Here is a 13,990-nt window from a genome sequence, read left to right on the forward strand (position 1 = left end):
CCAAAGACATGCTGAGGCTAATTGGACTTGCTAAATTGCCCATAGGAGTGCGTGTGTGAGTGAATGGTGTGTGAGTGTGCCCTGTGATGGGCTGGCCCCCCATCCTGGGTTGTTCCATACCTCGTGCCCATTGCTTCCGGGATAGGCTCCGGACCCCCCGCGTCCCAGTAGGATAAGCGGTTTGGAAAATGGATAGATGGTTTTTATACAATGTACCGCTACATGCCCAGACAGAAAACAAATGATTGAATTGTATCCCAACACACCCATGTAAAGCACCTTGGGGCAACAATGTTGAGACAGGCGCTATATACATTTTTTTTTTTTTTAATAAAATGATTACTGGAATTGATCAGAATTTTGTAAATTTTATAAATTTTAATAATATCTAATAAAATGTATTCTTTCTCATAGGAATTAGACTATTTACACATCAATACTACTTATTAAAGAGCTATTAGCCCATCCTGGAAGCTTCCTGTTGACTGTTCCACTCCGAATGATTGCTTTTATATAATTAGTCTATATAATATACAGAGGGGCGGCATGGTGGTGCAGTGGTTAGCACTGCTGCCTCACACCTCTGGGACCTGGGTTCGAGTCTCCGCCTGGGTCACATGTGTGTGGAGTTTGCATGTTCTCCCCATGTTGTCGTGGGGTTTCCTCCGGGTACTCCGGTTCCCCCCCACAGTCCAAAAACATGCTGAGGCTAATTGGCGTCACTGAATTGCCCATAGGTGTGCATGTGTGAGTGACTGGTGTGTGAGTGTGCCCTGCGATGGGCTGGCCCCCCATCCTGGGTTGTTCCCTGCCTCGTGCCCATTGCTTCCGGGATAGGCTCCGGACCCCCCGCGACCCAATAGGATAAGCGGTTTGGAAAATGGATGGATGGATGGATAATATACAGAAGCATTACAGCTCAGTTAGAGTGCTGAGATCTTTATGGAATCCTGTTAGATCTACCTGTATTCCTGAAATATTATTAATTAAAACATGATCTGATCTTTTTCTAGGTTTTTATCATAGGTAAAATGTATTGCGTCTTTTTATTGATAATAACCAAATATTTACAAGTTATTTTTTATATATAGTATCTGGTAGTGGGTTTCTATAAAGCAACTTCGATCCCCCTCAATCAACTTTACAAATAACTATAGGGTATTCTGGTCCATTTCTCAGTATAGGACTGCTTCAACTAATTAATATCTTTAAGCTGTCTAACACAGACCATTAATTTCATGCGATACCTGAACATTTCAATTGGAAAAAATTTCATTCATTACTTCTCCCATTGCCGTAAATACACTTTTATGTGCATTTTTGCACATTTCAAAGATGAAAAAATCCTGACATAATCCTCCACAGCTTGTGATCTGCCTGACCATGGATTGATTGTATTCCAGTCTGTGAGCTTCATAAACTCAGGGGCCAACTAGCATCTCTGTGGGCCCCAGGCTAACAAGGGTAGGGGCCCCCTAAGTCAGCCACTTGAGCTATTTTTTGGAGCCGAAAGAGAAAAGTGTTCAAATTGATGGACCATCAAAAAAAACGCTAATCATTGTGTGAGGCACCAGCAGTAAAACCAATCAGGGTGTCACAGTGCTGTCGGTTAAGTTCACTAATCAGAGGGAGGTCGGTATCACACGCCAGATCGATACACCGAAATTTTAGAAGTTTAACCGTTCCCTCTTTTACTAAAGTTAGTGTTGAATTTTTGCATTCATTTATTTAAGTGTGTTCTCTTCACAGCTGTTCACAATTTATCTACCGTTCTAGAAGGACAGTATCAAACAGGGGAGATGTTATGTTAGTCTTGGATCATTGCGCTGTTTTCTTTGTTTTCTTCTTCTGTCACGCTACTTCGTGCAGCTCGGCAGCGAAACAACCAATAGCCTATCATCAGACTCCAGTGTGAATAGAAACCTGGGTAGCAAAAAATTTCAAAGTAGGAATAGTCCATTAGAACTGGGAGGCGGGGCAACTTCGTCTATCATGAAAATTGTCGCTAAAAATCCAAATAACGCATCCATTTTCCAAAAGCAGAAGACACTGCACCTGGAGGAAACCCCACAACGACATGGGGAGAACATGCAAACTCCGCACACATGTGAGCCAGGCGGATATATATAATAATATTATATATAATAATATTTTAAACAAATCTGCATTTTTAAATCTTGGTTTAATCGAGGTTCCGCTGGCAGAGGCTACGCTTAGCAGCAGGTTTTTCAGTACACAAGAATAAGGTGAATCAGGAGATGGCTGGGAATGTCAGAATGCAGCCAGGTGAAGGGCGTAAGCGAATTTTTAATGCCAGAGATGACTGATAACTCATCAAAGTTTCTTATGATGATATCAAGTGACCTTCAAAAGGAATGGGAAACATTAAGTGCAGGTGTGAAGTGCACTGCTAGGATAGGATCATATCAGGCTCCTAGAAGCAGGACTGAAGTCCTATAAAGCAAGGAAGAACCCCTTCATTAATGAGAAACAGGGAAGAACCAGGCTGCAGTTTGCAAAATATATACACAGTAAATCTGTCACGCCCGGCTCGTCCGATCCTCGTGTGTGCCACGCCCCCTGATTATCCACGTGTGCTTCCCCGATCTAGCCCAGCTGTTCCGTTATTTTGCCCTGTCTTTTGTGTATTTAGTCCGCGTCTGAGTCCGTCTTCACCAGACTTGTCATTGACGTTAGTAATGTTAGTTGGTTACCGTCTGCCCTGTCCTCCCATTCCTTCATTAAACCCTTGTTTTCCCGTACTCCTGCCGACCTGCCTCATCCTTCCCCACTTCCTGTTTGCCCGTCCAACCCGCTACCTGACAAAATCCATATTATTTACAGATATACACCCATAAATTGAAAAATGAGTGAAACAAACAATTGTGCTGTGGTATCTTCATTTTTTCCATGGCTGTAGAAATTCTAAACATGTATGCTGCAGGCTGGAACCAAATATACATTGTTCGCATCACAAACTCATCGCATCACAATCGCCATCAAATCTCTATTAGGCCCATAGTTTTCACTTTGGGGGTCTACATCCTCATCACTCTCTGATATTGACATGCCCTAGTTCTTCGGGTGACCATAATGGAGGCCCTCCAAGTGGCATTCAAAAATGGCGAGGTACTCGCATTATAAAAAAAGGCACAGGCTAAGGATGGGGAAAGGGACTTATGCAGCACAGAGAGTGGATGTCAGAGTTACTGAGCCTCAACACTGGCTGCTAGACTTCCCAATGAAGCATGAAAACTGGGCTTACATCCTATCAAACGGCAGAGTGTTTATAAAACACTATGCATCAGTAGACAGTAACCCTGCAGCTCTTAATTGAGTCTTCAGTGAGGACACTCATTTCCCAAAATGCCATTCCCCGCTTGAATGCATGATTCAATACTCTCAATAAAATTATCATTCAGTATTCTTCTAGGACAATGCAAATAAGATCATGCTCAATATTTCTGATACCAAACTACATTATTTTTGTTTATCTGTAAGACAAAACTGATAAGCCTATTCTAATGAGTTCAAAAAGTTCTTAACACACCGGTTCACAACTTGAATGAGTTCACCTTCAGTCTCCAAAATCTGGCAATGCTAAAGCAACATGGTGTAATGACTATGTTTCATTTCATTTAGCAATCTCACAATTATGCTAATCTCAGTTGGAAGGGAATGAGAGATGGGAATGTATTTGCAGAAAACACACTGCTATCTACTCTGTGGTATACACCACATTTAAATGGAACCACCTTCAAAAACTAGATGTCGTTGGAACATCTAGATCTCCTTAAATAATCCCTGCTCCTCTCACACCCTGCAACCCGTACGATCTCTAGTCCCTCTACACTCTCCTTCCAAATCTCGAAAAAATCTTTATTAAAAACCCAACTTTATGTGACTTGTCTCAATGTAATCCAGTTCACAAGATCTGCATCTCTGGCTGTCGTTTTATGTGCCACCACTAAGAGACACTGCTTCAGTTTTGGTGTTATATGTCTCAAAATGAAAGCAAGTGTAGATCATTATCCATGTAAGGTTTTTATGTGGTGGTATTAAGATCTATAACATACTTTTTGAGTTATCACATCAACAAAGTCAGCTCTCTTGTCACCCTTCCCTTTGCTGCCACTGAGCCTCACTGCTTCATTTTTACTGTGATTTGTCTGATTTGTGTAATTTGATCACATCCAGATCTTCATCCAATGTGTCTGAAAAACCATATAAATTTTCCGTCTCTGATGAATACAATAAGAAGAAATCTAGTAAATTTGATTGTTGAATTGTCTTGAAATTCCAAATCAAAAGCTGAAATAATCTCACAAAATGATTTTTTTGTTAGTATATTTGACTTTGATCCACATAGTGACACAATTTTAGTTCTGACAGTGAATTTTTTTTTTCTGATTATAAAAAGCAACGCCATTGAACCTGAATGAAATGAACAGAAGGTTCAACTCTCACCTAGGAGTGCTAACTTTAATACATATTCTGAGCTAAGCTTCTGTGCAACAAGAACACAGTGATGTCACATGCAAGGCTGACCAAAGACCTGTCCTATCTTCAGCTTTGCATTAAATAACAGCTGAAATATCACTGGGTGGAAGATTGGCAGAGCTTACCCATGACTGGAATGTTCACATTATGTTTCAACTATGATGTGTATTCAAAGCAGGAACTCAGTGTCTGAAGGGCAGCTGTGCCCCAGAATGAAAAAAAGAAAACAATAAACTATGCTGGACAGACAACCAAAAGGTTAATCTATTTCAGTTTCCACCTTTGAAAGTAATAATAATAATTTTTTAAAATCATGCTACTCACAGGACAGGACATAGTGTCGGTCTTGGCCAAATACCTGTATGATGTCTTTTATCTTTCCAGGACCGGCTCTGCCAGTAGTTTATCTGCCATTACCATTTAGACCAGGGGTGGGCAATCTAATTAACAAATGTCAAAGGGCCGGTGTGCATGCTGGTTTTGGAATAACCTTTAGGTCAGCTGTTCAAACCCAGGTGGGAGGACTCTTCAGCCAATCAGTCCTCTAATTAGTCATCTACTAATTACACAGCGGCCCTTTCTGGATAAGATTGCCTACCTTTGAAGAAAGCTTAAAGTAGCACAACTACTCATAAGCAATACATACCTTTTTTCCCATTGTGACTGACTGTTATCTCTCTAGATCAGACAGCACATTTATATGAAACTGCAAAAATTAGTAGCTCTGATGGTAAAGTGAATGTTATTTTTCACTGTATATATATATATGTGTGTGTGTGTGTGTGTGTGTGTGTGTGTGTGTGTGTGTGTGTGGATTAGGTTTATATTATATTGTGGGGACCAAATGTCCCCCACAGTGTAATAAAAGTCTGTTTTTTTTTATATAAGTCTGCTAAAATGCACAGTTTGTAAAAATTGGAAGGATAAAAGACTTTTTCCTTTAAAATGGCACCAAAACCGTGGCAGCAGGACATTTTTTTTAGTAAGGCTTTCAATTACAAAATTCCTTACTTGGTTTTACCACAACATGCTTCTCCTTCACGACTGGGGTGATTTTCTAGTGAAGATTTAGAAGAGCTCCTTTTAATAGCGAATGTGAGCCATTTGGCGATTTATACCTGAGTAATACTACAAGCCATTAACCAGATGATCAATGACCCCCATTTAAACAGCTCCGATAAGATCCACTGTGCGACCGCGCATCTCTTCTCTCATAAGGAAGGTAATTGTGCGAGCCAGTCTCTATCTGCTTCACACACCTTCTTTTTGCTTTATGGAAATAAGGTAGGATGCAGAACCAGTTTTGACCAGTATACAAGAGTCTGCACAAGATGTTGCCAGGCTGTAAATAAACCACTTAGCTTCTATCACAAAAGGGAAAGAAAAGCAAAACAAACAACAACAATAGAATAAACACACTGGCCTGTGTTGAGAAAGGCCTCCCTCCTCCCCAGCTGAAGGACAGTGACTGACATATAAAGGCCGCACTTTCATACACAGATTCCCCACGCAGGTTTGCTGCATCTTGGAGTCTTTTATTTCTCACAGATGATTTTATCTAAAGCACCACATATTTTCGAGGAAGCAGGCTCAGACAACCTGTGAAGCAACTGAGTGGGAGTCTCAACAAGATGATTGCAGAGTTTTCCTTAAGTAATGCGAAGTGTACTAGTGTAATGAAGTAATCTTTGCAAGAATAAATACTTTGCCAACACAGCTCATTTCAAACTGAATATATACATAAAACTGCTAAAATTCCTCACTTGACACTTTATTTTTACTTCCCGTGTTGCACGAGAAAAAAAACCACCCCACCATTGCTGTCACATTGTTGTGAAAAGAAAACAGCACAATGAATGCCAACGAGGAAAAAATACATTTTTGGGATTTGTTGCAGCAGGAATGTTGGTATCCTGACTGCTTTACATCTGTTTTACATTTGCCACTCTGGCATCGGATTTACAAAATAACAAAAAATGTAAGGAAGAATAGCTGTAGTAGTCACAATAACTGCAAGCAACTTGTGATAAAATTGTTGGGTAAGCATATATATATATAATATATATAATAATAATAGGTTCAACTCCGTTAATACCAGTGTAACTAGACAAGCTTAAATATATATATCATACTGTAATCATTCTTAAACCCAAAATAAGTATGAATGTCATGACTGCATCAAGCGAAGTCTCCATTCAGCTCTGTCTGCCTGTAACTCATCTTAATTAATTTTCATAGTATGGTTTTTGTGAACTATTGAGTATTTGGTTTGTGGCTGCCCAGTTCCTGTATATGGTTTCTCTTTGAGCTTCTGGATTTCTTGCTCTTTGTCTTGGGATTGGGTAGTTTTACCCTGGTTGCTCCTATCGACTTCATGACCTTCTGGCAATGCTTGGACTTTGGAATCGCCTCAGACCTGAGATTTGGTTTTCTTTACCTATCTATACCAGCCCTATTCCCTGCTGCATGTGTTTGGATTATGAATCTTGTGCAGGGATTATGGAAATTAAACTTTTGTTACCACAAGTAAATCCTCCTGTTTTAAAAAAGTGAATCATTTTTGTGGAACGGGGATATTAAAAGATACATGTTCATACATAGGAATCAGAAGCCAATACGGGCACATTTTTCCCTCTGCTACCTTCACATCTCCAGTTCTTCTACAACAGGTACCTTCTTCTAAATCTGTGTAAATTACCCCCTTCTCACAGAAAGCATTAGGATAATGTAAGTAAACAGTACAGTACTGAACTGACAATTACAGCTTCCTTAGAGCTCATGTTATTATGTGATTGCACAGCAATCTTATATTGCTTTTAAGTTTTATCCTATGATTTTTGAGCCCACCTCCTTCTACTTGTTCTTCACCTACATCTCTCAAATGTTCCACCCATTAAGAAGAAGTGTGCTTGTATATTTCTTTTTGATATTCCACTCGCATCCCTGTTTTCCATCCCTCTTTCTGTCACGTTTTTCCCATAGACATCTAGGGGGAAAATTTTCACAATGTTCCCATTCAGTCAATCTTCAGCCGAAGACATCCAGTATGCAGCTCAAAAGTATTCAACCAATTTTGAGGCGTTTCACCCTCCTTCATCCCTTCTTTTTCATCTCTCTATTTTCTTCCCATTGACTTTAATTCATTGTTTGGCACTGATCTCCTTCTACAGTTTTTCACCTAGAAACTCTGTTCCACCTCTCAAATATCCCACCCATTAAGGAGAAGTATTTCTCATTTTAAAATTCCATCCGCACCCCTCTTTTTCATCCCTCTTTCCGGAAACTCAAACCTTTCTTTTGTAGGCCAAATGTTAGCATCCATGTAATTGCACAGGTTATGGTGTGCAATGGAAAACTGATGCTGTGGGCTCAATCACATTCACATTTTCTGATTGAAATGCATCTCCAGTTGCACATGAAATCATGTTGAACATTTATTCAATCCTGGGGCTTCTGTGCTGCTAAGGTGATGCTATGCCACTCTACCATGAATTTATTTATCTCCCAAATGCTGCCTTCCTTTCATATAACATGGACCTTTCTTCCCCTAACTGATGATGTAACCCACCAGCAAGAAAGCACTCTGCAGTGAAAATTAGCACACACTGGGCAACATTACGGTATGTTTTTCCTCTCATCTTTAGAGGGACGTCAAGGTTTATTGCACAAATGGCTGAATTAACAAGTTTGCCCCAATTATGGCCCAATTAAAATTCAAGTTCAAACCAATTAAAACTCAAATACATCTGTGCTGCTGCAAGCCAGGAGCCTGGAGTGAAGCTAAATATGGAGAGGGCAATGGATGGTTCTGGAAAAAAAGTGTGAATGGTCACTAATGATGAGTCTGCAATATACACTCACCAAGCACTTTATTAGTAACACCTGAACACCTGCTTATTCATGCAATTATTTAATCAACCAATCATGTGGCAGCAGCACAATGTATAAAATCATGCAGATACAGGTCAAGGGCTTCAGCTAATTTCCACATCAAGTACCAGAATGGGGACAAAAATGTGATCTCAGTGATTTTGACCATGACATGATAGATGGTGCCAGAGGGGCTGGTTTGAGTTTTTCCGTCACTGCTGATCTCCTGGGATTTTCACACACTGCAGACTGACAGAGTGGACTCAGAATGGTACGAAAAACAAAACACATGCAGTGAGCGACAGTTCTGCAGATGGAAACGCCTTGTTGATGAGAGAGGTGAGACTACAGTGGACACCAAAACTGGACAGTTGAAAAACTGAGCCTGGTCTGATGAATTTATATTTCAGCTGAGGGTCAGAATTTGGCATCAACGGTATAAATCCATAGACCCAACCTGTTTTATGTCAATCATCCAGGCTGGTGGTGCAATGGTGAGAGGAATGTTTTCTTGGCATATACTTTGGACCTGTTAATACCAATCGATAAATGCTGCAGCCCATTTGAGCATTGTCCTTTCATGATCACAATTTATCCATCTTTTAATGGCTACTTCCAGCATGATAAAACATCTGGTCACACAGAAAAACTCATATCAAACTGGTTTCATGGACATAACAATAAGTTCTGTATTCTTCAGAGGCCTTCCCAGTCGCTGGACCTGAATCCATTTGGACAACTTGGAAGTAGAATGGGAGATTCCCAGCATGGATGTACAGCTTACACATAAACAGAAGTTGAGTGATGTAATCATGTCAGCAAGGACCTGAATCTTAAAGGCATGTTTCCAGCATCTTGTGGAATACATGCCATGAAGAATTGAGGCTGTTTTGAGAGCAAAGGGAGGCTCTAACTAGAATTAATATGGTATTCTTATTAAAGTACTCAGTGAGTGTATTAATTAATGTTGTAGGTTGAGTTCCTAATTCCTGAAGCTTTGATTTTCCTGTCTTGATTTTAGGAAATAGGGAGTCTTGCCCTGGAATTTATCTTCAACACTGAATGAATCCAAGCATGAATGAAAGTGTTGCCTAACACCATTTCTTTAATGATCTCTAGAGAATATCTCCAGGCTTCCATCCAGCCCTGCAGCACTATATCATTGTTGAATTCCTATATGGTCATATTTACAATAAATAAATAGCAACTCTCTGACCTTTTTCTGGACTCCCAAGTGTCAAATGTCCAATAATATCTATAAAAAGCCATAGTCTTCCAAAATGCTACTTAATCCAAATACCAAAAAGATTATCCTTTATGTTCACATAACAATATAACGTATTTCGTATAGAATTTCACCACTTGGGGTGGCATGGTGGTGCAGTGGTTAGCACTGTTGCCTCACACCTCTGGGACCCGGGTTCGAGTCTCTGCCTGGGTCACATGTGTGTGGAGTTTGCATGTTCTCCCAATGTCATTGTGGGGTTTTCTCCGGGTACTCCGGTTTCCCCCCACAGTCCAAAAACATGCTGAGGCTAATTGGAGTTACTACATTGCCTGTGTGAGTGAATGGTGTGTGAGTATGTCCTTCATGTGCTGGCCCCCTTTCCTGGGTTGTTCCCTGCCTTGTGCCCATAGGCTCTGGACCCCCATGCCCCCCCCCCCCCCCCCCGGAATACCGCAGTAGGATAAGCAGTTTGGAAAATGGATGGAATTTCACCACTTATATAAATGGGAAACTATGTATTATTTTGAAATATAATTTATGTTGTCATAGATAGAGTGTTTCACAAACCAACTTAGACTGAAATAATTTCTTGACCTGCTTTGTGGTTGGAGTGGGGTGGGGGAGGGGGTCAGCAAAAATGCTACCCATCCAGAGCTAACATGGCAGAGTGGTGTCATGGGGGGGCAGACACCGAACTCAGCACACCACTCTGGGCTGTTCTCTTATATCAACTGCGACTGACTCTAAACAGAGGTCATCTGTGCTGGTCCCCCTCCCTGGATAATGGAGGGTGTCATGGGCTCTGAACTTTAGAGCAGATGGTTGCTGGCTCAGTCGGAGGAATGAAACTGCTTGTACCCTTGGGCAAGAATCTTAACTTCAATCAATTCAATCACAATGACATCCAGCTGTATAAACTGGTCATGAAGCAAAACTGTGAGCTATGCATGTGTCCCCTCAGATAAAAGGAAATATTAGTCACTGGCCGGATGCCTGTGGGGCAAGTTGTCAGTTGCGGGGAATGTCCACATTCCGCGAGGATGGGTATTTTCCTCTCTCAGTTTACAAGTGGTTAGACTGACACACACTGCCTTCTGCCACTAACCATTGCACACAAAAGGTGGTGTTGGGGGGGGGGGTTGGATGTAAATACTGCCGAACGTTTATTTCAAGGACGGGTTTCATTTTGCCTGCTGAAGCTTTAAATAGCTGCCGAAAAAAAAGTCCGTCCAGGAACCTCTAGCGACAATACAATGAGCAACTGCTTTCAAGGTCTGTAAGCGTTAGATGCACCATTTCCTTTCCACAGCCCTGATGATGCAAAAAGCGTTGCATGCCATAAAGTCTGTCTTCTGGTTATACTGTTATCATTGTGAAAATATCTGCCGTCTAATTTTTATTACGAAACACTGAGAATTATTCATTCTTCGCTCATTACTGCCGAATTCGCGACAAGCGCACCAAGATAACACCTAATATTGTTAAATGATTGACCAGGTTTTCAATTCATTCAGTTTTTGAGAAGTTAAAGGAAAATTATACATGATGAAGAACCCAAAACTGTCAGTCTTTTGCACATTTTTAGTACCTTCTTTGGTATAACACTAAGCTGTTTTCCGAGAGCGTACAGACCAAACCAGACTGAGAAGTGCTGCAGTCCCAATAACGCCATTTAGCGCTCCCTTACATGACTAATACTCAGAGCTTTGCAATAAGCCCGTGTCCTCTTTAATAAGGATCATCGCAGAAAACACAGACAGCTAGTAGTTGCTACCCTCAGAACAATATTTATATCCCTGACAAAAATATTGTTTGGGAGAAAAGCCAGAGGCAGTATTCTTATGGTATCCATTTTGAAGCTCCCGCCCAGCTTCATGCCACACTGACATAAAAATACCGACAGCGGGAAAATATTTGCTGATTCTGTGTCCTTGCCGTCCTCATTTGTCCTTCCATCTCTAAAAGTGATCAGAATAATCCGGGCCGAATATGCCTCCAACTTCCCTGTTGACCGAGGGCTGCATATCATGTTACTTTCCTTTGGGGAGTGTTTTGCATGATTGTAGTAGTTTATCCCAGAAAGACATCCAGGGGACGAAAGTTTGAATCTGCATCCCATTACTATAAAATCGTAGGGAAAATAACGTTAAGCTAAACTGCAAAAGCTTTTAAAACCAAACTCTAAAGTCTCAGTACTAGTAATTTCTGCTGTCTGTTATACAAAAGTGAAACTGGTTTCCATTCTAACGGCTTCAATCCATAAATACCCCAGATTATTACTGAGCTGAGTTAAATCCATTTAGCAGAACAACACAATGTCCTTTCATGGAAAGAAATATACTGTGCACATTTATCAGATACGTAATTTTAGTATGTCAACACTGTCTGTCACTAACGTACATTTACGCAATTTGTTTGTGCTCTGCTCTTGTTTATATCCATATAAATACTTCATTACGGTGCGTCGAACTGAGTCTCATGAGAAACAAAGCAAAGCATGAACATCCATTTTTTAACCGAGAAATTGATGTGAGACTTAACGAAACATATGAATACATTTACAATTAACAAACAAATGAAACGATATGTTACAGGTGAAATATTTAAGTAATAGTATCATTTTATACAGTAGATGGGCTACGAGATTTGTCCTTCCCATTTATACAGTCATATCCATGAGCGTAGTATTCTTCATATATTTAAAGCTGAAAAGCTTTTCCAGAGGGCAAAGTGAATCGAGATCAATACAGCAATTTAAACGACCCCACTAAACAGTAAATAAAATGCGCGTCTGTTGAAGACTCGTCTCACTGGAAAACTGTATTCTCATAGTAGGCACTTAATTTTAGCAAAAGCATCTGAGCTTTATTTAACTGCAGATGTTTCCTGTATTGCTGATTCATCATCACAACTAATTATAATTACACAAACCTCAGCAATACGCAACGCTGAGAAGGACACCTGCGGGTCTTCGGTCCATTTTCAAAGCTGCACGTTTATTGCGTGGAATTTGAATGTGGTTAAGGTTGCGGTGATGCAGGGAGTAGCACTTTATTGGCACAATAGGATAATACTGTGAATTAGAAAAGATGCTTGCACTATACAGTAGGCAGAAGAATAGATATTCAAAAATATCTTAGTTGAAGAGTCACGCGAAAACAAAACAGAGTGCTCTGGAGAACAGTTTTTCATTTGTTATGCTTTGAAAAAGGAATTGACAACAATTTAAGGCCAGCATGTTTAATCTATATTGACTAGCAAATCCAATTGATAATAATAATAGTAATAATAATAAGAGGGTCCTGTATAAATAAAATAAATTTGCCTTTAGATCAGTTGCATTCTTTTAAATTAAAGACTTTTTTCACGCGGCCCCACAGATATTTTACAATTGTTGTGATTGACTAGTGAAAGCGCATGGTACAGGATCCCATGTTTCTCGCCTGCTGTAAAGGTACTAGTGATTTTCGTGGCATTTTATTGTTTATTGTGAACATACACTGAATATATGTAAACCATCATATAGCAAAGGAAATGCTGGGAAGAAAGCAGACTTACTTTTCTCGGATGACATTCTCTTTTATAGCACCTAAAGCAGAATGGCTATTGCCTTGTATCAGCCTGCAGTTGGCCAGGTGCCGCTGGTGCTGCTCTCTCAGACAGGCGTTTTCCCGGCATAACTTGACCACTTGCTCCTCAAGCTCCTCAATCCTATGCTTCTGTTTCTCTAACAACTCCTGCTGCGTCTCGATGATTTTGTTTAGCTCATTTAAGTACTCCGCAGCCTTGCTTGGGTTTTCCGCCGGGTTTTCCATTCTGATTGTAATCACCGGCTTCCCGCAGTTCGTGTAGTTTTCTCCCTACAACTGATCGCTGCCAAATTCCGACACAATGTGGATCTTCCGCTCCACCATCGTTCGTGTTTGGTAGTGACTGAATGACTGAAGATGAAGTTGTTCAGCTGTGTGTCCTTAGCAGCCCGTCATCCGGAGGCTCTGCAGCACAATAACTAATCCGTGTACGCAACACTGAAAACGGGAAACCCACTTAACCCTTTGTTTATTCGCGATTTGGAAAAGCTGTGAAAATATACAAATAAAACGCGTGCATGTGGGATTGATATCAGAAACATAAATGATAAATATTAACCAAATATTTCTAAATTCGTTAACAATTATTCTTTATTATAAATAAAAAAAAAAAAAAAATATATATATATATATATATATATATATATATATATATAATAGGTTTCCCCATTTAACAGCTTCGTTGTATCTCAACTATCGGTTTTCACAATTCAGCTTATGCTAGATACATTTGCCCTACACGTAATTCTAGTGTGCATATATATATAACCATGATTGATTTATGAGTGAAAAGCTGCAAAAT

General features: G+C 40.2%; 1 protein-coding gene and 1 long non-coding RNA gene across 7 annotated transcripts in view; one reads left to right on the plus strand and one right to left on the minus strand.

The window, feature by feature from the left end:
- The window catches only part of LOC125744372 (IQ motif and SEC7 domain-containing protein 1-like), a 132,735-nt gene extending 119,145 nt beyond the window's left edge, over positions 1-13,590 (minus strand). For all 6 annotated transcript variants that reach the window (XM_049016098.1, XM_049016107.1, XM_049016105.1 and 3 more), the window contains exon 1: positions 13,157-13,590. In XM_049016098.1, coding sequence (XP_048872055.1) covers positions 13,157-13,413 — 257 coding nt within the window. In that variant the 5' untranslated portion in view covers positions 13,414-13,590. The remainder of the gene's footprint in view (positions 1-13,156) is intronic.
- Positions 8,489-9,331, plus strand: LOC125744397 (uncharacterized). Its single transcript, XR_007398360.1, has 2 exons — positions 8,489-8,709; positions 9,071-9,331. It is a non-coding gene; the product is annotated as an uncharacterized LOC125744397 (long non-coding RNA).
- Positions 13,591-13,990: the final 400 nt, after the last annotated feature.

Source organism: Brienomyrus brachyistius, chromosome 6, assembly GCF_023856365.1.
Source record: "Brienomyrus brachyistius isolate T26 chromosome 6, BBRACH_0.4, whole genome shotgun sequence".
In the NCBI taxonomy this organism is placed as follows: Eukaryota; Metazoa; Chordata; class Actinopteri; order Osteoglossiformes; family Mormyridae; genus Brienomyrus; species Brienomyrus brachyistius.